Genomic DNA, 23,505 nt, shown 5'->3' on the forward strand with positions numbered 1-23,505 from the left:
CTCTAAATTGCCTTACATCAAATATACACACTATATGAACATCTTTCTTCCACATGCTTATACTTGTCTTTTTCACTTTCATTTTTATTTATTTGAAAGATGAGGGGAAAGAAACAGAAAGATATTCCCACTCTTTCATTTGCTCCTATATTCTCCAAGTGCTTAAAATAGATATGGCTGAGACAAACATTCATAATAAAGAATGAGTGTACTCATCTGCGGTTTCCCATGTGAGTGGTAGGGATCCAAGCTCTTGAGCCATACCTGTGCCACTCAAGGTACATATCAGTGGCACTCGAACTGGAAGCAGAGCTAATTCTGAAACTCCCAGGACTCAGTTACGGGTTGTGTCTTAGAGGCATTTTATGGTGACAAACGCCTGCTCTGCTTTAAAGAGGATTTGAAACTACAAAGCAGAGATTGAAATTCCAGCTGTGTTAGCTGTGTGCAACTTGGCCAGCAGGAAGATGAGAAAGCCAGGTTCTATGAGGCCTTGAGCAGGATTCAGCGAGAGACTTATTTTCCTAGCTTCCTGACCTTTTCTCTCTCTCCAATTGAGTGGCTATAGTAAGTGCCCTGGCTTACAAGGTGATTACAGCAGTCCCAGATCATACATGTGAAAGAGAGGTAGAGTATTTCACCAACCTGTTACTGAGAGGTAACATTACCTTTTCTTGGAAGCTGATGAACAGTTCAGAAATGCATTGAAATCAAACCCAATGGTGAGCACTTGCTCTTTATTTATGGCTGTAAGAGAAGAAGCGTCATTTACCTCAGGTTCAAGCAAGAACATGCCTGTCTGAAGTCAACAGATTGCCTCATTCACACAACATAAATACCAGACAATGGCTCCAAGTGCCCCTGGAAATGACCACAGGCTTAGAGTTTGGGAACTCAGATGTGATTCCTCCTTTGTACAACTTTAACCAGTGGAGAAGCCCACCTAAAGTCTCCGATGCACCAGGAGTGCAATGGGACCCAGGAGGATATATTTCTAACAAGCTTCCTGGTGATGCTAATGCTACAGGTGATGCTGGTACCCATAACTTGGACAATAGATTTAGAAAAACTCAAACATTAGAAAGAAGTGGATGTTTTGAAAAACTTGGGTTAAAATATGAACAATCATAAGTAATTATCTGATCCACAAAAAGGAGTAGGATATAGAAAGAGAACTGGTTATATATGATTTGGATCTGTGGATGCGGGCTGGGAGGCCTTTGGTGCCATTCAACACCAGAAGGGGTTACAGTGTGGGGAAGAACACCATGGACTTCTTGCCTGTGAATAGGGTGACAGGATTGAATATCAGTTTTCAGTCATCCTGGGCATACTTAACAAGAACCACTCTTCTTTCTTGGCTCCGGAGAGCTGGCTTTAAGGCACCATCAACAAGAGGGCAGGAGACACCAAACCCACAAATGAGTTCCCACGTCAGCCTCTACCCTTAGGAACCTCAGACTGTCAAGACTGCTACCTACCAAGCCAGTGCACCAAATGTCACTCAGCACCTCTCCCCCAGTGGTCCTCTCACCTTCAAGAAGGCTGAAGAGCAGCTTGCCTGGGTCCTTCCTGGTGGAGGGGCAGTCCTGGAGTTTCAGAGTGAAGATGAAAACCTTCACTTTTGGTTCAATGGTCTGAAAAGGTAAGGACCAGAAAATGAACCCAAACTGCCCTGCTTAGGAAGCTCCAAGCTGAGAAGAAATACATATTCTTGCTTTGGAAATAACCTCTGATCATACCAGCTAATTCAGGGAACTGATGGCAAACTCCAGAATGATGAAACTTTCAGAAACTCAGGCCACCATCCTCACCCTTCATCAAGACAGTCCTTCATCACAGGCCTATGAGGTACCTCCTACAGCCAAGAATTATATTAGGGTCATGAACAAGGAAGGCTGTCTACTATTTTTAGGAACCCTTGTTACTCAATAAGCTTAATTAAATACATCCAGCACCTTATTTTTTGGAGGCCTGGGATCGGCATCAAGATAATCACATTTGGGAGAGGGAGAGATGGATGTAGATCAGCCTTGGGCCAAAAGCTTTTGAAGATGGAAACGGCTTCAAAGGGGCTCATTTTTTTTTATTGGATAGGCAGATTTACAGAAAGGAGGAGAGACAGAGAGAAAGATCTTCCTTCCACTAGTTCATTCTCAAATGGCCACAATTGTTTGGGCTGGAAGCCAAGAGCCAGGAGCTTGTTCTGTGTCTCCCAAGTGGGTGCAGGGTCCCAAGGCTTTGGGCCATCCTCCACCATTTTCCCATGATATAAGCAGGGAGCTGGATGGGAAGTTGGGCAGCCAGAGCACAAACTGGCACTGATAAGGGAAAGCTGGTGCTTGTAGGCTGAGGCTTAGCCAGTAGAGTTACCGTGCCAGAGGGGTAGTGAACCAGTGGATGGAAGATCTTTTTCTGTCTCTCCTTCTCTGTGTAAATCTGCCTTTCCAGGGCCCGGCGGCATGGCCTAGCGGCTAAAGTCCTCGCCTTGAAAGCCCCAGGATCCCATATGGGCGCGGGTTCTAATCCCAGCAGCTCCACTTCCCATCCAGCTCCCTGCTTGTGACCTGGGAAAGCAGTCGAGGATGGCCCAAGGATTTGGGACCCTGCACCCGCGTGGGAGACCCGGAAGAGGTTCCTGGTCCCGGCATCGGATCAGCGTGCATTGGCCCGTTGTGGCTCACTTGGGGAGTGAAACATCGGATGGAAGATCTTCCTCTCTGTCTCTCCTCCTCTCTGTATATCTGGCTTTCCAATAATAATAAAATCTTAAAAAAAAAAATCTGCCTTTCCAAACAAACAAACCTGCCTTTCCAATAAAAAAAATAAATTAAAAAAAGTCACTGTCATAACACAGCTTGGATTTATGCTTGTCTTGGAGAAGCAGAATATTGTCTTAGAATGAGAATTCCCTGGTTCAGATCCCATCCCCAATACCCACAGCTCAGAGCCTGAGGTTGGTTAAGTTTCCTTCTGAAATTGAAACATGCTGTGGGGTAGAAACCATGTGAAGATTAATAAAGTGTTCCACCCAGTGGCGTCTTGAAGCATTACATTCATATAGCTCTCGTGGATGCACTGATGGATGTATAGGTGGGATCATCTCACCACCTGTAGATAACAAAACCAAAGATGTCTGCACAGGAGGCTGGAGACACAGACAATGGGATGGGACTGACGCTGGCTTGTCAATTGCAGGCCTCCTGCCTCAGGTGAAATGCAGTTTCAAGTCGCTGAGACACTGGTTGACATTATTGACTTGATTTTCAACGCACAGTCCTTGAATAAACTGTCCTCCTTGGTGGGATTCCAAACAGGGAGTTGTGTAATAGGAGCTGCCCTGCCTTGCTCCTGGGAGGCACAATGCTAAAGGAGAGGAAAGTAGTTTCTTGCACCAACCTACAAAGGAAAGAGGTTTCATATGAGGAATCCTGGTGGCCATACACCTGTGGAGGTGCCTGTGAGAAGGCTGCTCACTATTCATGGTTAAAGGAATAACAATGAGACTTGAACGTCCAAGAGAAACCGCTGGCTAGTCAGTTATTTCCTATCAGGATATAGGAGCTAGCTGGATTATAAGAATTTAAGTAAGGAGTCATATAGCAGGGGCCACACATCAGTAAGAGGCTCCTAACAGATCTCTCTAAAAACAAAGTACTTTTACACTTGAGAGAGGTAACAGTATTATAAGCACAAACCTAAGGTTACTGCAATGTGTCCATAATTGGGATGTGATTCAACAGATCTATGTCATTGTCTATTTACATTTTGGTAAAATAAACATAACATGAATTTTACCATCTTATCAATTACTAGGAGCACAATTTTAGAGGCAGCAAATAGATTTGCACTATTGAATAATGAACACCATTACTGGGAAACAGTTCTTTAAAACTGAGAATTAACAACGCATTTTTGGGGCCTGGCATGGTAGCCTAGTGGCTAATGTCCTCACCTTGCATGCACCAGGATCCCATATGGGCACCAGTTCTAATCCCGACAGTAAGGCTTCCCATCCAACTCCCTTCTTATGGCCTGGGAAAGCAGTAGAGGACAGCCCAAAGCCTTGGGACCCTTGCACCCATGTAGGAAATCCAGAAGAAGCTCCTGACTTTGGATTGTCTCAGTTCCGGCTGTTGCAGCCACTTGGGGAGTGAATCATCGGACAGAAGGTCCTCCTCTCTGTATATCTGACTTTACACAAATAAATAAGCAAATAAATACATCTTTTAAAAAAAATGCAATTTTGATACTCAGTTTTTTCTAAGCAGAAGACTCATGTGACTGCTTTTCTGTACAAGACAACCCCATCATCATTTCTAGAAAGACTGTCTGACAGCCCAAAGATGCCTTTAATGGAAACTTTCTTAAATGCTATCCAGTAGGCCTCTGATTGTGATTGGAAGTCCAGTTCATGCATTACCCAAAGCATTACAAATCTACTATGTTCTCAGGAAACTTTAACATTAATGATCAATATGAAAAGGTCCTAAGTTACCTGCAATTTAGCCAACTTCTCTGGCAGACTTGCTTTATCTTGGCATTTGTAAGACAAATCAACAGAAAGGAAATCCACAAAGGCCTACAAAGGAACAATTTGTTACAACATAAGCATTTTTAAGACAAATTACTGCTTAAAAATACTTTTTGTTTTCCTTCTTACTATCAAAATGAATAGTTCAAAAAGGCACTCTCCAAGAAGAAAACAAGAGAAAAGATAAGGATTTGTGTTCATGTGGGTTTGGGAGTGGGAGGGAGTGTGTTTTTGGGAATACACCACCCACCTGCTCAGCCCATAAATTCACAAACAAAACATTCAATGGCATGTGTATAATGAAAGGGATGTGCAAATGAATGAACATGCAGAAATGGTGGATTCGCACCAACACAGTGGAATACCAGGGGACAAGGTTGGAGGTGATAGCTATCCTAAGAAGCTTCATTCTCCCAGTCCTCAACTTCACCAGGAAGGAGGCAGTACAGCCCCGGAGCACCCATGGCCTCTACAGTGATCTCCACTGACATCCTGGCTTCTGTTTTAATGTTAGGACAAATTTTAATGTCTGATCAGTTAACCCTGACCCAGCCCATTCTATTAGCCCAGACACCGCCATCATTATCCCAGTCCTCCACATGCACATCCACACTGATTAAGGACTTATTCCCTTGCCTTATCACTGGCCTGCACGTGGTCAAAGAACACCAGGCTCACAGAATCAAAACATGTGAGGGACAGTGGATAATAGCATCTGGTGAGAATTGGGTGTACCGTGCTTTAGAACTCATTCCCTGTGGGCTGCCTACCGCTTTCTTAATCAAGTTATCAGTGTTCACTAAAGACTCATGGCCTTGCTTCATGCTGGGAACTATCACTTGAGTATTCACCTACCCAGCTTCTTGGATCTCGCTTCTGTGTGTCAGTTCAGTGGAATAGACAATAATTGAATTCCAATTTCTTCAAGTCACTGTGCTGGGTACAATGGATGGAGACTTTCACTTAATATCCATCTTTCCAATAAAAATAAATAAATCTTTTAAAAAAGATGGACGAGATCCACAGAAGAATACAAGTTAATAGACAGTATGGTAAAAGTACCAGCTGATACGAAAAAAAGCAGAAAGTCAGAAAAGGCCCACACTAATGATTCCCAAACTTTCACGGGAATTAGACTCACTTGGGAACCTATGTTTACTTGCTCCCAAGGTGATGGTTATACACACAGATTCTTGGGAATGTTTGTTCTGACAAATGGCTAAAGGTGGGGAAAGGAGATATCTGAGTGAGAGAGAAATTATTATTGAGAGGCATCCTAAAGGAAGGCATATTCACATGGACATAAATAATGGGTGGGGTTTTTCTGCAAGATTAGTGGAAGGATGGAAGTCAGCAAAACGTTATCAGGTAGAGAGTGCAAGAGAGCAGGAAGCAAACAGCACATACACTGAGTATGATAGCAAGTGGAGGACACACACACACACACACACTTAGAGGGGAAGGCTTCGAGACTGGTACCCATTTGAGAAGAGTGGCCTCTAGCAGGGAATGCATCAGATCTGTGCTGTTGCTACCTGTGCTACATTGTGATATGGACTGGACAGAGACCAGTACAAAGGCTGCTGCAGGATAAGCAGTTCTTGTAATCAGTGCTCTGGTCTTCTGATAACATATCTGATAGTTATTACCACTTGGTATAAAATAATTGCTATGGCATCTGACCATGAAATATGCCTGGCAGTTGTTTGCTCAGGCCTTATCGCATGTGAGCTAGTGAATCTAAAGGCTTGACCCTGACACGTGGGGGCCCCCAAAGAGTCCAGGGTAGAAAGCAGGACAGCATTTCTGCCTCTTGTCAGTTCAATACAACTGCAGAAGCCAGCACTTTTTCTGATGGTTTTCCACATTGCCCCACAGCCAAAAGTGAGGCAAAGCTGCTATGTTTTCATTTTTTCCCCTTTTTTTCCTTTTTAAGCCATAACTCAAGAGGTAGAGTTGGGAGATGTATAAACTAGGAAAAGTACTCTAGCAGCGTATTTTAAAAACTCTTCTTTCACTGTAGATAGATCTCTTCTCTAGAAAACTATTTTGAATTACATTTTAAAAAATAAGAGCAAGCAGAGGAATCTCTTGCTTTCACTTAAATCACGACTTTCCTTGGTTATCAGCAATGCTCCCTGCAGACTATTCTCACCTTGGCCAGTGCAGTCGTGGATGGTTCTAGCAGCAGCTCTGAGATCTCATCAACCTGGAGGACGATGGACACCTTTCCTTCTGAAATCAAGCGGAGAAAAGGACAGCAGGTGAGGGCAGGAGGCTCGGACTCTGGAGGCCACTGGGGGGTGCATTTCCTTTCCAGTAAAAGTCCAATAGTTTCCCAGGGTTTTCATGAATAAATCACCCACATGACTTCACCCCAGAGGAGTGATGTTAAGATGACTTACAAAATAACGTTCCTTAGAGAATGTCTTACACCAATCAATACTATAAAATGTAGAGCATCTGGAAAAGTCCGTTAAATGAAGCAGCTGCCTTGCTCTGCCACCAGCAAGACGAGAGAGGCAAAGAGAGAAATCTTATCTAAACTTCTTTAAAGGCAGGATGCTCGAGGAAATTGCTGGTCCCTGGTCCCTGTTCTCTTATGGATGCACAAACATCAGTAGAGTCCCTACTGTGCACCTGGGAGGAGACATTTGAACTAGACATGTGTGGTTCGTACCCATCTGTTTTGGCACTACGTGACGTAGTAGTCATACTCAAACTTCTGTGTGCATCAGAATCAATGCCCGTGTCCAGGTCCTCCCTCAGTGGTTCAGAGCCAGGAGGCAGCGGTGGGCCCAGGAATGTGCATTTTCACACACTTCTTGGGTAATTCTGGTGCAGACCATAATCACTGCTGGAAGTTGTGAATCCTCATTTATTCTGTGTTACTGTTTAACAGAAATCTTTACCCACATCAGATTGTAATGATTCCTGAGGATGAAAAGTTTAGCATTTCTTTAGTTTCTTCAAGTATCCAGCTTAGACTGTATGTATGGAAAAGCCTATGATTTAAATGCACTAAAGAAAAATATAATAAAGTCAGGCTCAAAACTAGGTTTAGAAACTGAAGTAATTGAATTAACTCTCACCTAAATTCTCTACAGGCAGATGATATACCCAGGTAATGAAACCACCATTGTGAATCACAAGACTGCGCATGCTGAAACCCACAATGGGATTTGGAAATTATCCGGGTAGAAGACACTCAGTTGGCATCTTCATATGCTAATATTAAGTTATTTGGTATCACTTCCATTGGAATCATATAATCTCTCATACATTTCCAGGCTTCATCCCATCTATCAGAATACCTGTTCTCACCCTGTGTTCAACATTACAAAACATACAATTTATTATCTGTGAGCAATCTCTAGGCACAATTAACGCCAAAATGATTCTATTAGACTTTCCAAAGCTGTTTTCAAAATTATAAATAATTTTAAAATAATCAGTATAGTTCCCTTCCTATTCTTGGTGAAATCATTAATTGTATTTCTTAAACTAACGCAAAATATTTATTGCTCCAAACTAGGTTCTCATTTTAGGCTGGCAGTCATTTTTTTCAAGACTGAAAGTAGGTAATTGTTCTGATGCACTAGAAGTTTTCTCAAAATGTGTGGCGAGTATCGTTATAGATAGGTAGGTGTTCATGTCTATAACACTCAAAATTGGGATTTATTTTTGGTTAAAATTTGACCATATCTGGGTTGTTGAGAAAATCACTGTACAGCACTGTGACTCTTATCCCTTGGAGGTCTGACTAGACCTTTAGGATCTCACAATAGTATAAATTCACTTTGCTCACCCAAAAGCAGTCTTTCAAAATCCACACCAGTTGTTAGCACAAAATAACCCTCTTCCTGGACCCAGCACGGTGGTCTTGCAGCTAAAGTCCTCGCCTTGCATATGCTGGAATCCCATATGGGTGCCGATTCTAATCCCAGCAGCTCCACTTTCCATCCAGCTCCCTGCTTGTGACCTGGGAAAGCAGTTGAGGATGCTCCAAAGCCTTGGGACCCTGCACCCATGTGGGAGACCTGGAGGTTTGAGGTTCCTGGCTCCTGGCTTCGGACTGTCGCTGCACTGGCCATTGCGGTCACTTGGGGAGTGAATCATCGGATGGAAGATCTTCTCAGTCTCTCCTCCTCTCTGTATATCTGCCTTTCCAATAAAAAAAAAAAAAAAGAACCCTTTTCCTTTTTCCTTGAATGCTTCGGTAAATTCATCTGGCCAACAGTGGGGCTGGGCATCTGGTTCAGGGTTAAGCTGACACTGGGATGCTCACATTCCTTCTCCAAGTGCCTGTTTCAAGACCCACCTTCTTGCTGGTAAGTGCGTTGCAAGGCAGCAGATGATGGCCCAACAGTTACTTGGGTCCCTGCAACCCATGTGGGAAAACTGTATCAAGTTCTGGGTTCCTGGCTTTGGTCAGGCCTACCCTTGGCTGTTAGACTTTTGTAGAGTGAAACAGCACATGGAACATCTCTCTCTGCCTCTCCCTAACTCTTTCAAATAAACTCAAAATAAAAAATTTAAATCTGACCAACAGACTACTGTCAGGATCAAATCACACTGCAGTGAGGAGTGTGTTTCTACCCCTCCAACCCTTCTCCTAATCACCCACTCTGCATCAATTGTCCCCTCTTTTTTAATCTTTCCCAGGGAAGTCTGTTTAATGAATCAACAGCAGACTTGTAATATCACATAAAAAGTTAAGAACAGCATTTAGACTTGTTAATTATGATAAAACATACTTAACAAAATTTACCATTTTAGACATTTTTAACTTTACAACCCTGCAGTATTTTCACACTGTTATGCTGGTCCATCTTCATAACTCTTTCCATTCTCCCAAACAGAAAATCCTGCACCTATTAAACAACTCATTTATATAATTACTCTTCTACTTTGTTTCTATAAAGTTGACTATTTTAATTAATATACCTAATTTGAGAGGAATCACATAGCATACATCCTTTGCTGGTCTGGCATTGTATCATTTAGTATAATGTCTTCAAGATTCATCTATGTTGTATATGTCAGGATTTACTTGTGTGTGTGTGTATTTTAAGATATATTTTTAATTGTATAGACAGATTTATAGAAAAGAGAGACAGATCTTTTATCCACTGGTTCACTCCCCAAATGGCCACAATGGATCTGAGCTGACCCAAAGCCAGGGGCCAGGGGAATGGGCTGGGTCTTTCATACAGGTGCAGAGACCTTATCAGATACACAATTTTCAGTATTTTCTTCCATTCTGTGGATGTATTTCTGATTGGATCATCTGATGTGCAAAAGTTTTAAATTTCAGGGGGATAGGGAAGTGGGTAATGCTATTATGTCACTTTGACTTTTTTCTCTTGGGCCATCCATGCTTTTAATGTCATTTCCAAATCTGACATTTGACAGTTAACTTTTCCTAATTTTTCTTCTAACTTTAGCAGTTGACTTAGGTTTTTGATCCATTTTTACCTATGTTTGCCATAAGCTAAGGGTCAATTTTATTCTTTTGCCTGTGGCTATCTAGTTTTCCTAGTACTATTTGTTAAAATTATTATCCTTTCTATATTGCAGTCTTGGCCGTCTTGCCAAATATCATTCGGCCATATATAACAAGGCTTTATTTTTGAACTTTCTATCTTAATAACCTATATGTTTTTATGTCAGTTCTACACTTTATTTTTTATTATTTTATGATATAGTTCCATAGGCTCTGGATTCCCTTTCTTCCCCTCACAAAGCCCTCTCCCCCACTACTGATTTCCCATATATTATTAAAAAAGTAATAGCCCTTTCATAAACAGTCCTAAGTCTGTCATTCTACTGTTTAAGTGTACCCTAGCATTGTAGTAATGGACAATGGCAGAGAGCCCAGCATCCTATTGTCAAGATATATTTAACAGTTTCATTGGGAGTCCATCTTTGATTTGGAAGTAGAGATGCATAATGCATTGCATCTTTGCATCTGGATATGATAGTGTATTAAGTTACTATACATTCCTTGAAATGAAAAGCCATAAAACAAAATCAACAGGAAGAAAAATAGAAAATTTATAACAGGAAGTTAAATAACAAGCTACTGAATGACCAATGTCAATGAAAAAATGAAAAATAAAAAACCTTCTTGAAAATGATGCTATTGTATGACCTATGAGTCTGAGGATATAAACTTTTTTGAATAAAAAAAATAAAAAATATCAAAAGCCATGAGATGTAGCAAAAACAGTATTGAAAGGCATATTGGTCTTGTATTTTGCAAGGAGGTTGCCTTACCTCAGAGAGAATATATGATATTTATCCTTTGGGAATTGGCTTATTTCACTGAGCATAATGGTCTCTAGTTGGGACCATTTTATTGCAAATGACAGGATTTCATTCTTTTTAATGGTTGAGTAGCATTCTATGGAGTAGGTGGACCAGTTTCTTTATCCACTCTTTTGACAGGCATCTGGCTTATTTCCATGTCTTCACTGCTGTAGATTGTGTGTAATTATAGCATTACAGGTCACTTTCACATATGCAGATTCCATTTCCTTTGGCTATATTCCCAGAAGTGGGATAGCTGGGTCATAAAGCAGATCAGCTTTCAGTTCTCTTAGCATTCTCCATCCTGACTCCCATAGTGGTTGTACTAGCTTAAACTCTTACCAGCAGTTTGGGAGGGTACCTTTCTTCCCACATCCATGCCAACAGGTGCTGTTAGTAAAGTTCTGAATGCAGCCCAATCTCACTGGAGTTAAGTGGAACCACAATGTGGTTTTCATTTGTATCTTCCTGATGGCTAGAGAGCCTGAATATTTTTTCCATAAGACTATTAGCCATTTGAATTTGTTCTTTTGAAAATAGATCTGTTCGGGGCTTGGCAGCATGGCCTAGTGGCTAAGGTCCTCGCCTTGATCCCATATGGCTGCTGGTTCTGATCCCGGCAGCTCCACTTCCTATCTCTCCTCCTCTCAGTATATCTGACTTTGTAATAAAAAAAATAAAATAAATCTTTAAAAAAAAAATAGATCTGTTCATTTCTTCACCCATTTCTTCACAGGATTGTTTTCCTGTTGTTGAGTTCCTGAAGCTCTTTGTAAATCCTGGATACTAGTCCCCAATTGGTTGTATAGTGTACAAAGATTTTTCTCCCATTCTGTTGCTTGCTGTGTCACTTTGTTGATCATTTCGTTTGCTGTATAGAAGCTTCTTAGTTTGATGTAATCCATGTGTTTTGGGTTTGACTGCCTGTGCTCTTGAAGACGTTTCTAAGTCTTTGCCAATGCCTGTATCTTATAGCATGCCTCCTATGCTTTCATCTAATATTTTGATGGTTTCTGGGTACAGATTTAAATCCTTGATCCATTTAGAGCTGATTTTTGAGAGGTGGGGGCTGCTTCTTGCTTCTGCGGGCTGCTATTCAGTTGTCCCAATAGCATTTGTTGAAGAGACCAACTTTTTTTCCTGGATTATTGTCAGTTCTCATGTCAAGGATTAGTTGGCTGTACATGTGTGGGCTCCCTTCTGGGATTTTTATTTTGTTCTACTGATTACCTTCTGTTTCTGTACCAGTATCAGACTGTTTTGATGACCACTGCCCTGTGGTATGTCTTGAGGTTTGGAATCGATTCCTCCAGCTTGTTTTTATTCTTCAGGATAGCTTTGACTATTTGTGGCCTCTTTTGTTTCCAAATGAACCTTTGTATCATCTTTTCTATTTCTGAGAATGTTGTTGCGATTTTGTACGGGATCACATTGAATCTGTATGTTACTTTTGGTAATATGGACATTTTGATCATGTTGGTCTTGCCGACTGAGGAACACGATAAATTTCTCCATCTTCTAATGTCTTCTATTTTTAAAAAATTTATTTTTGTAGCTTTGAAGTCAGTTTTGAAGTCATGAGATATAAAGCCTCCAACTTAACCTTCCTTTTTCAAGATTATTTTGGCTATTTAGAGTTCTGTGAGAGTTGAATTTCAACGGATATCTTTCCATTATCAATGGTTTATAGATAAGGAATTTATTGAAACTGTACATTGCTTTGGGTATAATCTTAACAATAGTAAGTTGTTCATTGCATTAATACAATGTATCTTTTCATTCATGTCTCCTTTGTTTTATTTAAATAATTTTCTGCACTTTTCAGTGTATAAATCTTACGTCTCCCTGATTAAGTTTAGAAAATAACTTCTAGGGCCCAGCAGCGTGGCCTAGCGGCTAAAGTCCTCGCCTTTAAAGCCCCAGGATCCCATATGGGCGCCGGTTCTAATCCCGGCAGCTCCACTTCCCATCCAGCTCCCTGCTTGTGGCCTGGGAAAGCAGTTGAGGACGGCCCAAAGCTTTGGGACACTGCACCCGCGGGGGAGACCCGGAAGAGGTTCTAGGTTCCCGGCTTCGGATTGGCGCGCACCGGCCTGTTGCGGCTCACTTGGGGAGTGAATCATCAGACGGAAGATCTTCCTCTATGTCTCTCCTCCTCTCTGTATATCTGGCTGTAATAAAATGAATAAATCTTAAAAAAAAAAAAATAACTTCTAGGGCCTGGCGGCATGGCCTAGCAGCTAAAGTCCTCGCCTTGAAAGCCCCGGGATTCCATTTGGGCACCAGTTCATGTCCCAATTGCTCCACTTCCCATCCAGCTCCCTGCTTGTGGCCTGGGAAAGCAGTCGAGGACGGCCCAAAGCTTTGGGACCCTGCACTCATGTGGGAGACCCGGAAGAGGTTCCTGGCTTCGGATTGGCACAGCACTGGCCCATTGCGGCTCACTTGGGGAGTGAATCATCGGACAGAAGATCATCTTCTCTGTCTCTCCTCCTCTCTGTATATCTGACTTTGTAATAAAAATAAATCTTTAAAAAAAAAAAGCAGACTCAGACAGACTGAGATCTCCATATCTACTGTTTTTTTCCCCACATACCTATAGCAGTCAGGGCTAAGCCAGGCTGAAGACGGGAGCTAAAAATTCAGTCTGGGTCTCCCATGTAGACGGTAAGGACCCAAATACTTAAGCCATTATCTGTTGTCTCCCATAGTGCACACATTAGCAGTAAGATGAAACCAGGAACACAGCAGATCTTGAATCTTCCACCCTAATATAAGATGTAGGTATTCCATGAGACATCTTCAATGTTAAGTCATGGGGGTGGCATAGTGGGTAAAACAAGTTTCCACCCATAATGGTAGCATCCCATACAGGTGCTGGTTTGCATCCTAGCTGCTCTATTTCTGATCAGTACCCTGCTAGTGAGCTGGGAAAAGCAGTGGAAGATGGTCCAAGTGCTTGGGCCCTAGCATCCACATGGGAATTCCTGAAGACACTCCTGGCTTTGGTGTGGGCCAGCCCTGGGGATCTGGAAAGTAAACCAGTAGATGGAAGATATCTCTCTCTGTCTCTCTCTCTGTAATGCTTTCATTTAGATACATTTTTTTTTTTAAAAATCAAGCACTTAACTCCTAGAAAAGAACTTTGTAAAAACATTTGTAAGGGGAAGCATAAGTCCCCCTTCTTAAGTGAGGTCTTTACACGGTGACTTCTTTCCAAAGACTGTAGTATGAAATAGAGAAGAAAAAGTAACAGTGGAGAAACTTGACAAACAGTACCTCTGGCAATTTTTAAAACATATCAAGATGACAGTATAAACACTTGATATGATGAAATGAAAATGGCACTCCATGATCATCAATGATGAAAGTCTGTGGCAGGTACGTGGCCTAGCCATTAAAGTGCCAGTTAAGGTGCCATTTTCTTATGTCAGTGTGTCTGGGTTCAAACTCTGGCTCTGCTCCTGATGCCATGTCAGTTTCCTGCTACTGCACACCTTGGGAGGCAGTGGTGATGGTTTAAGTAGTTGGCTCCATGCCACCCACGTGGGAGACTTGGTTTGCATTCCTGGTTTTGGCCTAGCCCAGTGCCAATTGCTTGGCCATTTGGAGAATGAACAACTAAATGGAAGGTCTTTTATTTCTCTCTGTGCATCTTAATACATAATTTTTTAAAAATTTATTTTTATTGGAAAGGCGGATTTACAGAGAGGAGATAAAGATCTTCCATCTGCTGGTTCACTCCCCAAATGGCTGCAACAGCAGCAGATGCGCCAATCTGAAGCCAGCAGCTTCCCCCAGGTCTCCCACTTGGGTGCAGGGGCCCAAGAATTTGGACCATCCTCCTCTACTTTCCTAGGCCATAAGCAGAGAGCTATACCTGAAGTGGAACAGCTGGGAAATGAACATATGAGATGCCATGCTTGGAGGTGGAGGATTAGTTGAGCCAACATGCTGGACCTTAAATAAATAAATATGTAATATTTTAAAAATAAGGAAGCTCTGAGGAACTGTCCCAGGCCAGAGCATTCTAAACAAACAGAATAACTAAATGCAATGTGGTATCCTGGACAAGATTTAGGATGGCAAAGGGAGATTAATGAAAAGTTAAAGAAGTCTGAAAAAATAAAGTCCTCGCCTTGAACACCCCAGGATCCCATATGGGTACTGGTTCTAATCCTGGCAGCCCCGCTTCCCATCTAGCTCCCTGCCTGTGTCCTGGGAAAGCAGTCGGGGATGGCCCTAAGTCTTGGGACCCTGCACCCGCATGGGAGACCCAGAAGAAGCTCCTGGCTCCTGGTTTTGGATTGGCTCAGCTCCAGCCATTGCGGTCACTTGGGGAGTGAATCATTGGATGAACAGCTTCCTCTCTGTCTGTCTTCCTCTCTGTACACCTGCCTTTCCGATAAAAATAAATAAATCTTTTAAAAAAAGGCTCTAGTTAATAACAATGCATCAATATTGGTTCAGTAATTCTAACAGATAAAGCATACCATGTAAGCTATTAATGTAGCAGAAACTGGGTGTGGGGATAGAGTGGGTTTTTTGGGAATACCATGCCATCTGCTCAAATTTTCTGTGGGTTCAAAACTGCTGTAAGATCTAACATCTACTAACTTTTCAGAGTTTTGATTACAAAGGAAAACTTTGATAAACCAAAAATGTTTTTTGGGACCAGCACCATGGTACAAGATAAAACCTTTGCGTACAGTGCCAGCCTCCCATATGATCACCAGTTCGAATCCCAGCTGCTCCACTACAGATCCAGATTCCTGTTAATATTCCTAGGAGAACAGCAGAGCGTGGTCAAACGATTCCCATACCATTCGGGAAACCCAGAAGAAGCTCCTGCCTCCTGTTAGGAGAGCCCCAGTCTGGCCATTGTGGCCATTTTGGGAGTGAGGCAGCAGATGGAAGTGCGTGCGCTCTGTCTCCCCTGTAACTCTGATATTCAAATAAAAATCTTTAAGGAGTTTTCAATTTTGCAGACTTTTAAAAAAAATTATTTGAAAGGCAGAGTTACATGGCACAAAGATTTAGAGCCAGAGCCTGAGCTGTCACTTCATTTGCCAAGCAGGTCCTTGCCCTGCTAGTGCCTGAGATGGAGCTTCCTCTGACATGCTGGCCTGCCACCCTTTCTTTCTTACCCTTGTTGAGTTTCCCAGGGGGCGGGGTCAAAGGTGACCCAGGTACACCATGAACCCGTTTGCCTCTGCTGATAGCAAGTATAGCTACTGCCATGGGCCTCACATTCTCCTCTATCCTGCCTGATCTGCAAGAAGTAGATGTGCATTTGGATGGCTGATTTCGATGCTGCTGGCAAGACAATCAATCCATAAAAACTGAAGTTAGAGGAGATAGTCACCACCACTCCTACTGATGGTATTAATGTGGAAACAATAGAACATTAGAATATTTGCTTCATAGCACTGGATGTTGGTGGTCAGAATAAAATTAGGTCTCTCTGGAGGCTTTGCTCCCTCAGTATCCAAGGGTCTTATTTTTGTGGTTGATACTAACAATCATGGAAGAAATCAGGGAGAAGCAGAAGAGCTGCAGAAAATCCTTCAGGAAGATGGACTTCAGGATCCAACACTACCACTTTCTGAAAACAAACAGGATTTGCCAAATGCTAGGATCAGCAGTGAAATGACAAATTAGGACTTCAAGGCTGAAGGCATGTTCAAACTGCTTGTATTACACAAGGAACTTCTCTCTGTGAGAGACCTGACTGGCTTTCAAAATTCATCAAGCTCAATGAGTGAGTCTTCTTCATAACCCATTGGGAATATTCCTAATAAACTGATAAAATGGAGCAGGTGGTAGGGAGAAAGAGTTGCAGGGAGAGAGACAAGGAGAGATTTAGAACTTCCATCTGCTGGTTCACCCCTCAAATGGTCCACAACAGCCAACACTGGGCCAGGCTGAAGATATGAACTAAGAGCTTCTTCTGGGTCTCCCACATGAGTGCAGGGACCCAAGGACTTGGGTCATCTGCTGCTACTTTTTCAACTAGCAGGGAAGTTGAATAGCCAGGACTTGGACTGGTGTCCATATGAAATGGCAGCACTGTAGAAGGTGGCCTAGCCTGATGTATCACAATACTGGTCTCCTTATTTGCTTCTAATCATCTATTTATTTGTTTTAAAGTAGAAGTTATGTACAAAGCCGGGGGGGGAGAGACAGAGAGAGATCTTCCATCTGCTAGTTACCCCAACTGGGCAATAGCAGCCACGGCTGAGCTAGCCCGAAGTCAAGAGCCAGGAGCCTTATCCATGTCTCCCACATGGCTGGTAGAGGTCCAACACCTGTGTCTTCCGCTACTTTTCTCAGGCCATTAGCATGGAGCTAGAATGGAAGCAGAGTAGGCAGGTGACAAACCAGTACCTATGCTGGATGCTGGCATTACATATAGCAGCCTTAGCAGGTATGCTATAATTTAGTCTTCTGTTTGGGCTTGTTAATAATTATCTCTCAATTGCACACACGTGCGTACACACACACACACACACACACACACACACACATATATATTAACAAACGTCTCTCCAAAGAATGGGGCCAGAGATGTTCAATTACTTAAAAACGTTTAAGTTCAAAGAGCTAGTGTGGGGTAGGAGAGATTGTAGGAGAAAGATGAATACATTTGGAATCTACTCGAAAACATTTGGAAATGGTAGAGAAACAGTTTTAAATAACGGTGACAAGTTCTACGAAAATGCAGACAGAGAAGTCAATTGAAAGACAAGATTGATAAATTTTACTAAAACAAAGAACTGTACATCAAAGATTATGAAAATAAAATGAGGCCTATGTTGTGGCTCAAAAGGCTGTGCTGCTGTCTGTGAGCCAGCATACAATATGGGTGCTGGTTTGTGTCCTGGTTCCTCCACTTTTGGTCTGGTTCCTTGCTAATGTGCCTGGAAAGGCAGAGGAGGATGGGTCAAGTACTTGGGCTCCTGTCACCCACGTAGGAGACCTGGGTACACTTCCTGGCTCCTGACTTTGGGTTGGCTGAGCTGTGGCTGTTGCAGGCTTTGGGCAGTGAGTGAGCAGATTAAAGAACTCTCGCTCTGTTGCTGCCTTGCTCCTTTTCTCTTTGTAACTCAGTATTTCAAATGAATGAGTGCAAGGTATTATTTTTTAAATAAAGTTTGTAAACCAAGAATGGTGTCACTTCTGCAGATTATGTGCCTTCTAATGATTTTCCCTCAGAATCACAGCATTAAAAGAAAATGACTCCCGGGCCCAGCAGCGTGGCCTAGCGGCTAAAGTCCTCGCCTTTAAAGCCCCAGGATCCCATATGGGCGCCGGTTCTAATCCCGGCAGCTCCACTTCCCATCCAGCTCCCTGCTTGTGGCCTGGGAAAGCAGTCGAGGACGGCCCAAAGCCTTGGGACCCTGCACCCGCGTGGGAGACCCGGAAGAGGCTCCTGGTCCCAGCATCGGATTGGCGCGTACCGGCCCGTTGTGGCTCACTTGGGGAGTGAATCATCGGATGGAAGATCTTCCTCTCTGTCTCTCCTCCTCTCTGTATATCCAGCTTTCCAATAATAATAAAATCTTAAAAAAAAAAAAAAGAAAATGACTCCCTCATCAAAACTTGATGCAGAAAAGATACAGAATTACACACCTACTTGGAGATTCATGAAGGGCAGGGTACGTATAGCAGAGGGATGAAAATACTGCAAACTGCTCAGAGGTTTGGAAACTCAGTTTACTCACCCTGCAGAGCGTATTTCTGGTGGTAAATCTCATAGGCTTTTCGGTGGGCCTCGGTGACAAGCTGGAGGCGTGCAGCTCTGGATTCCTCGTGAGGAAGCTCCCTCACCACGGCCTCCAAGTCACTGAAGGTGAACCAGATCCCCACCAGGTCCCCAAAGGCACGGAAGGCAAAGGCCGCATACTCGGCAAACAGGTCAGCAAAGCCGTCCCTTCTCGGCCCCAGGCTGGCAGGGAGGGTCCCCTGGTGCAGGATGACCATGGGCTCAAGCTGCGCTGCCCTGAGGGTCTCCAGGAGCTGCCGGTAGCACCGCACCACCTTCTCATCAGGCTCCCTGGAGCTCCCTGCTGGCAGCAGCTGAGCCCATGACAGAAACACCTTATAATGGCTGACCTCACTGGCACCAAGACTGCTGAAATACTCTGGCAGGGAAGCGGGCAGTGGCTGGCAACAGACAACAATGTCCTCGTGCCCTGCTGCAGACCCAGAACTCTGCTTTCCCGGTGGACAGTTCAGGCTGGGCAGCAGGTCAGTGGTTAGAGGACCAGCAGCTGAGATGAAACTGCTGTCAGATCCCCAGTCTGACCCCTGGCAGGACAAACTGAGGAGCACGGTAAAGACCGCACTCCAAAACATCTCCATTTCCAAGGAGCTGTCAGAAGGCATGTGGAAGGACCCCTGACTTTATAGCTGCAGCTAGTGTTGTAAAATACTAAGTGATTATTAACTCTTAATATTTAATCAAATTATCTAGGATAAAGAAATCAGTACTTGGTTTACCAAAGTGATATACAGAACTATTGAAGTCTGTAAGAGATAACACAGAAAGTTCAACCTTTACACACAAGCAGATAAAATGGGCGAAATGAGAAAACAGCTGTTCACATTTTTGTCTTAAAATATTAAAATGTACCCAAATAATACCTCAAACTATTTTTCTCCTTAAGGATGGGTAACAAACAATATTTTGCAAAAAATTCCCTCAACATGGAAGAATTTATAAAAAAGCTTGCAAATTCTTTGCCCACTGCCCTTGCCTCTGTAAGGTAAGCACCTGCAACAATGGTCTTCCTTCCAGTTTTCTTTCTCTGTGTGGCTTAATGGTTACTCAGGAGTGAGAAAGCCTGGGTTTAAATATCATCTGGCAAAAGTTACTTCTCTTATTTCCTCATCCACAGAAAAGGACTGCCTGGGGTTGATGTTGGGGTTTAATAGGATAAGCCATTGTTTGGGATGTCAACATCCCACATCAAAGTGGGATGTGTTGCAACTCCTCCACTTACAACCCAGCTTCCAGCTACTGTGCTTAAGGAAGGCGGTGGATGATGAGCCAAGTACCTATGTCCCTGCCATGATGCGCAGACCGGAATGGAGTCCCTATCTATTTCAGGCATTAGGGAATGAAGCAGAAGTCACTCGATTTCTGTCTGCATTTATTTCCCCCCCCCCTTTTTTTCTATCAATCTGCCTTTCAAGTAAGTAAATCATTTTTTTTTACTGATTTATTTGTAAGTCAGACTTACAGAAAGATATGTCTTATATTTACTGATTTATTCCTTAGATGGCCAAAACAGCCTGGGCTGGGTCAGAACTCAGCCACAAGCCAAGAACTTCTATAGGACCCCAAATGGGTACAGGGGCTCAAGCACTTGGGACATTTTCTGCTGCTTTTCCCAGGCCATTAGTAGGGGCCTGGACCGTAAGTGGAGCAGCCATGACTGAAACTGGTAACCATATGGGATGGTAGTATCATAGGTGGCAGCTTTGCCTGCTACACCACGACGCTAAACCCACTACATAAATCTAATCAGTGATAGGAAGTGGGTCATTCTTATAGCATGTTTAAGACAATGCAACGGAATATCATTACTACTCATATCAGATGCAAATGTGTGTATTTACTTTCTATGATAGGTCAAGCCTAAGTTAAGCTATACAGGAACATGCTACATATGTTATTCCTCAGCTTTTTCTCAATAACTCTAGGAGCCCTCTGTTAGAACATACAGACTCATCTTTTAATAAATGCATAACTTTCCATAAGGATGGCCCATAGTGAACATTGATCCCGTTTATGTTTTAATGTGTGGCACACAATGTTGCAAATGAATATCCTTGTCTACATTTTTGTCTACTTGTTCAGTATTTAAGACATGGTCTTAAAAATTAAGTGGCTGACTCAGTCATACTCAATCATATTTTTATCTGAAATGTATATAATTTTCCTGAAATGTAAATAGTTTCCCAAAATAGTTTCATGGGGCTGATGCTGTGGCACAGCAAATTTGCTGCTGCCTGAGACCTCAACATTTCATATAGGTACCAGTTTGTAGCCTAGCTGCTCCAATTCTTAACCAGTTCTCTGCTAATGACCTGGGAAAAGCAGGTGATGGATATGCTTGGGCCTCTGCTACCCACATGGGAGATCCAGAGGCTCCTGGCTTCGGATTGGCTCAGCTCCAGCTGTTGCAGCCATTTGGGAATGGACCAGCAGATGGAGGACCTCTGTTTTTTCTCTGTAAAATCTGCCTTTCAAACAAAAATAATCTTAAAAAGAAATAATGGATCTTTCTTTCTCCTTCTCGTCCCACCCATACTCTTTCAAGATCAAAGAAATTTTTAAAAACCCTAGAAACAAAAACAAAAACAAGCTCAATTTAAATTCTTTCACCTTAACAAGTTAAAGAAATTCACTTTTTAAAAAGATTTGTTTTTATTGGAAAGTCAGATATACAGAGATAAGGAGAGGCAGAGAGGAAGATCTTCCTTCCTTTGATCCACTCCCCAACCAGCCACAACGGCCAGTGCTGTGCTGATCCAAAGACAGGAGCTCGAGCCTCTTCCCCCACATGGGTGTGGGGTCTCAAGGCTTTGGGCCATCCTCAACCGCTTTCCCAGGACACAAGCAGGGAGTTAGATGGGAAGTAGAGTGGCCGGGATTAGAATCAGCGTCCATATGGGATCCTAGCACATTTCAAGGCGAAGACTTTAGCCAGTAGACTATCACGTTGGGGGAAAAATTCACTTTTTAAAAATTTTCTTTACTATATTAAATGAAGCTCTTTGTGTTAATTCATCATTTGTCTTCATTCTGATGTTTATGTTTAAATTCTTTCTGTATTCTTATTTTTTGAAAAAGTTTAATTTTATTTGGAAGGCAGATTTTACAGAGAAAAAAAACCAAAGGTCCTCCATCTGCTGGTTCACTCTCAAACGCCTGCAACAGTTGGAGCTGAGCCAATCCGAAGCCAGAAGCTTCTGGATTTCCCATGTGGGTAACAGGGGCCCCGAGAGCGAGAGATAAATCTTCCACCTGTTAGTTCATTCCCCAAATGGCCACAATGGCCGGAGATGAGCTGATCCAAAACTGGGAATTTCTTCTGGTTCTCCCACATGGATGCAGGCGCTTAAGGACTTAGGTGATCCTCTGTGCTTTCCCAGGCAATAAGCAGGGGAGCTGGATTGGAAGTGGAGTAGGCAGGACTCAAACCAGCTTCCATACAGGATACTGGTGCTGCAGGCTAACGATTAGCCTACAAGCTATCACAGTGGCCTTTCTCCAAAAAAATTTTTTAAGCCTAATATTACCCTAAAAACTTCTAATAGCTTTGATACCATAAGATTTAGAAAAAATTCTCTGTAAGTTGGTTTATGTCTGTCAAGCTATATGATCTGGTGTCATAGTTTTTAAAGCTGCAACGTCAAGCTTATTTTTCTATGTCTTAACCTTTACTTCAAATTTATATCTGTTCTTCAACCATCATGAATTTTGTGTATGTTGTGTGACAGGTCAATTTCTAACATGCTGAACAAACCATTCCTATTTGAAATGCTAAGTTATCAGTAATAAAAGATGTTCACATGTTTCTGGACTTTGGTTAATTTATCTATTCCTGTGCCAGTATCACACAATCTTAATTGCCATAATGCTTTAAGAGCTTTTTGTTTTCTGATTGGACAAGGCCTTTTCTATCTTACTTTCTTCTCCAGAATTTTTTTGTTATGTGTACGTATTTTCTTTTCCATGTGCCTAGATATATTTCCATGTCAGGACATCTGTATATACTTCATATTTTGTGTGTAACTCACAATGATTCTGTGTCACAACTTACATAATTATTTCTTTATCAATGGACACCTACTGGGATAGGTAATGTATAATGAAAATGAATTATATTTACAGATCAATCAACAACTTAAGATACTGAAACCTTTCCATTCTGGAACATTATGTTTATCTCCTTATCAATGACACATATTTACCTAACAGTCTTCATAAAGATCACATATACATTAGCAAAGACAGCCAGCCAGATTTAAGCAGAACCCAGAAGTATCCAGAACTTTCCTTATCCCAACAATTCAGAATCTATAGGGCTGGTGAATTACCATACTGTCAACCATAGTCTTCAAGGTGGGAAAAATACCATACTGCCATCCAGGTGGGTATCTTAATCAACTCTTGACTCATAATACTAGCATTGTGGTTTTGTCTGCCTCCCACCTCAAAAATCACCATAGGACAACTAAAAGGACCTCACTACAAAGAAAATAGGTGGAACCGGATTTATGGAAAGCCTCACATGTTTCCAGAACTTGCCTCCCTATTCCATCAATATTCTTGTTCCATTTGACAACTTAAAGATAAATGACAACTTCCCTCAGAGCCTCTTGACGGATGCTACCATAGGCCATGCCTGTCTGCTTTTCTGCTCTGCAAAATGTATTTTCATTTACAATCAACTCTGCTCAATTGCTCCACTCAACCCTGAGGAGCCCTAGAATTCTTTCTTGAGGCAGCAACAAGAACCCAGACACATCCTCTGGGAATACTTCCTTACCCATTAATCACATCACCCTCCTGACAAGTACGTGTGGAAGAAATGCTAGAGCCCTGGTAAAAGTCCTGGCTGCTCCATGTCTAATCCCATCCCTGT

General features: G+C 42.5%; 1 protein-coding gene across 1 annotated transcript in view; it reads right to left on the reverse strand.

Moving 5' to 3' along the window:
• LOC101519618 (lactase/phlorizin hydrolase-like) overlaps nt 1-19,234 on the reverse strand; it is a 60,858-nt gene extending 41,624 nt beyond the window's left edge. Inside the window, exons 1-5 of the mRNA XM_058664197.1 lie at nt 18,571-19,234; nt 6,690-6,769; nt 4,499-4,582; nt 1,535-1,637; nt 669-747 (exon numbers count right to left, since the gene is read on the reverse strand). Coding sequence (XP_058520180.1) covers nt 669-747; nt 1,535-1,637; nt 4,499-4,582; nt 6,690-6,769; nt 18,571-19,234 — 1,010 coding nt within the window. The remainder of the gene's footprint in view (nt 1-668; nt 748-1,534; nt 1,638-4,498; nt 4,583-6,689; nt 6,770-18,570) is intronic.
• Between the last annotated feature and the right edge of the window lie 4,271 nt (nt 19,235-23,505).

This window comes from Ochotona princeps, chromosome 5 (genome assembly GCF_030435755.1).
Source record: "Ochotona princeps isolate mOchPri1 chromosome 5, mOchPri1.hap1, whole genome shotgun sequence".
Taxonomy (NCBI): Eukaryota; Metazoa; Chordata; class Mammalia; order Lagomorpha; family Ochotonidae; genus Ochotona; species Ochotona princeps.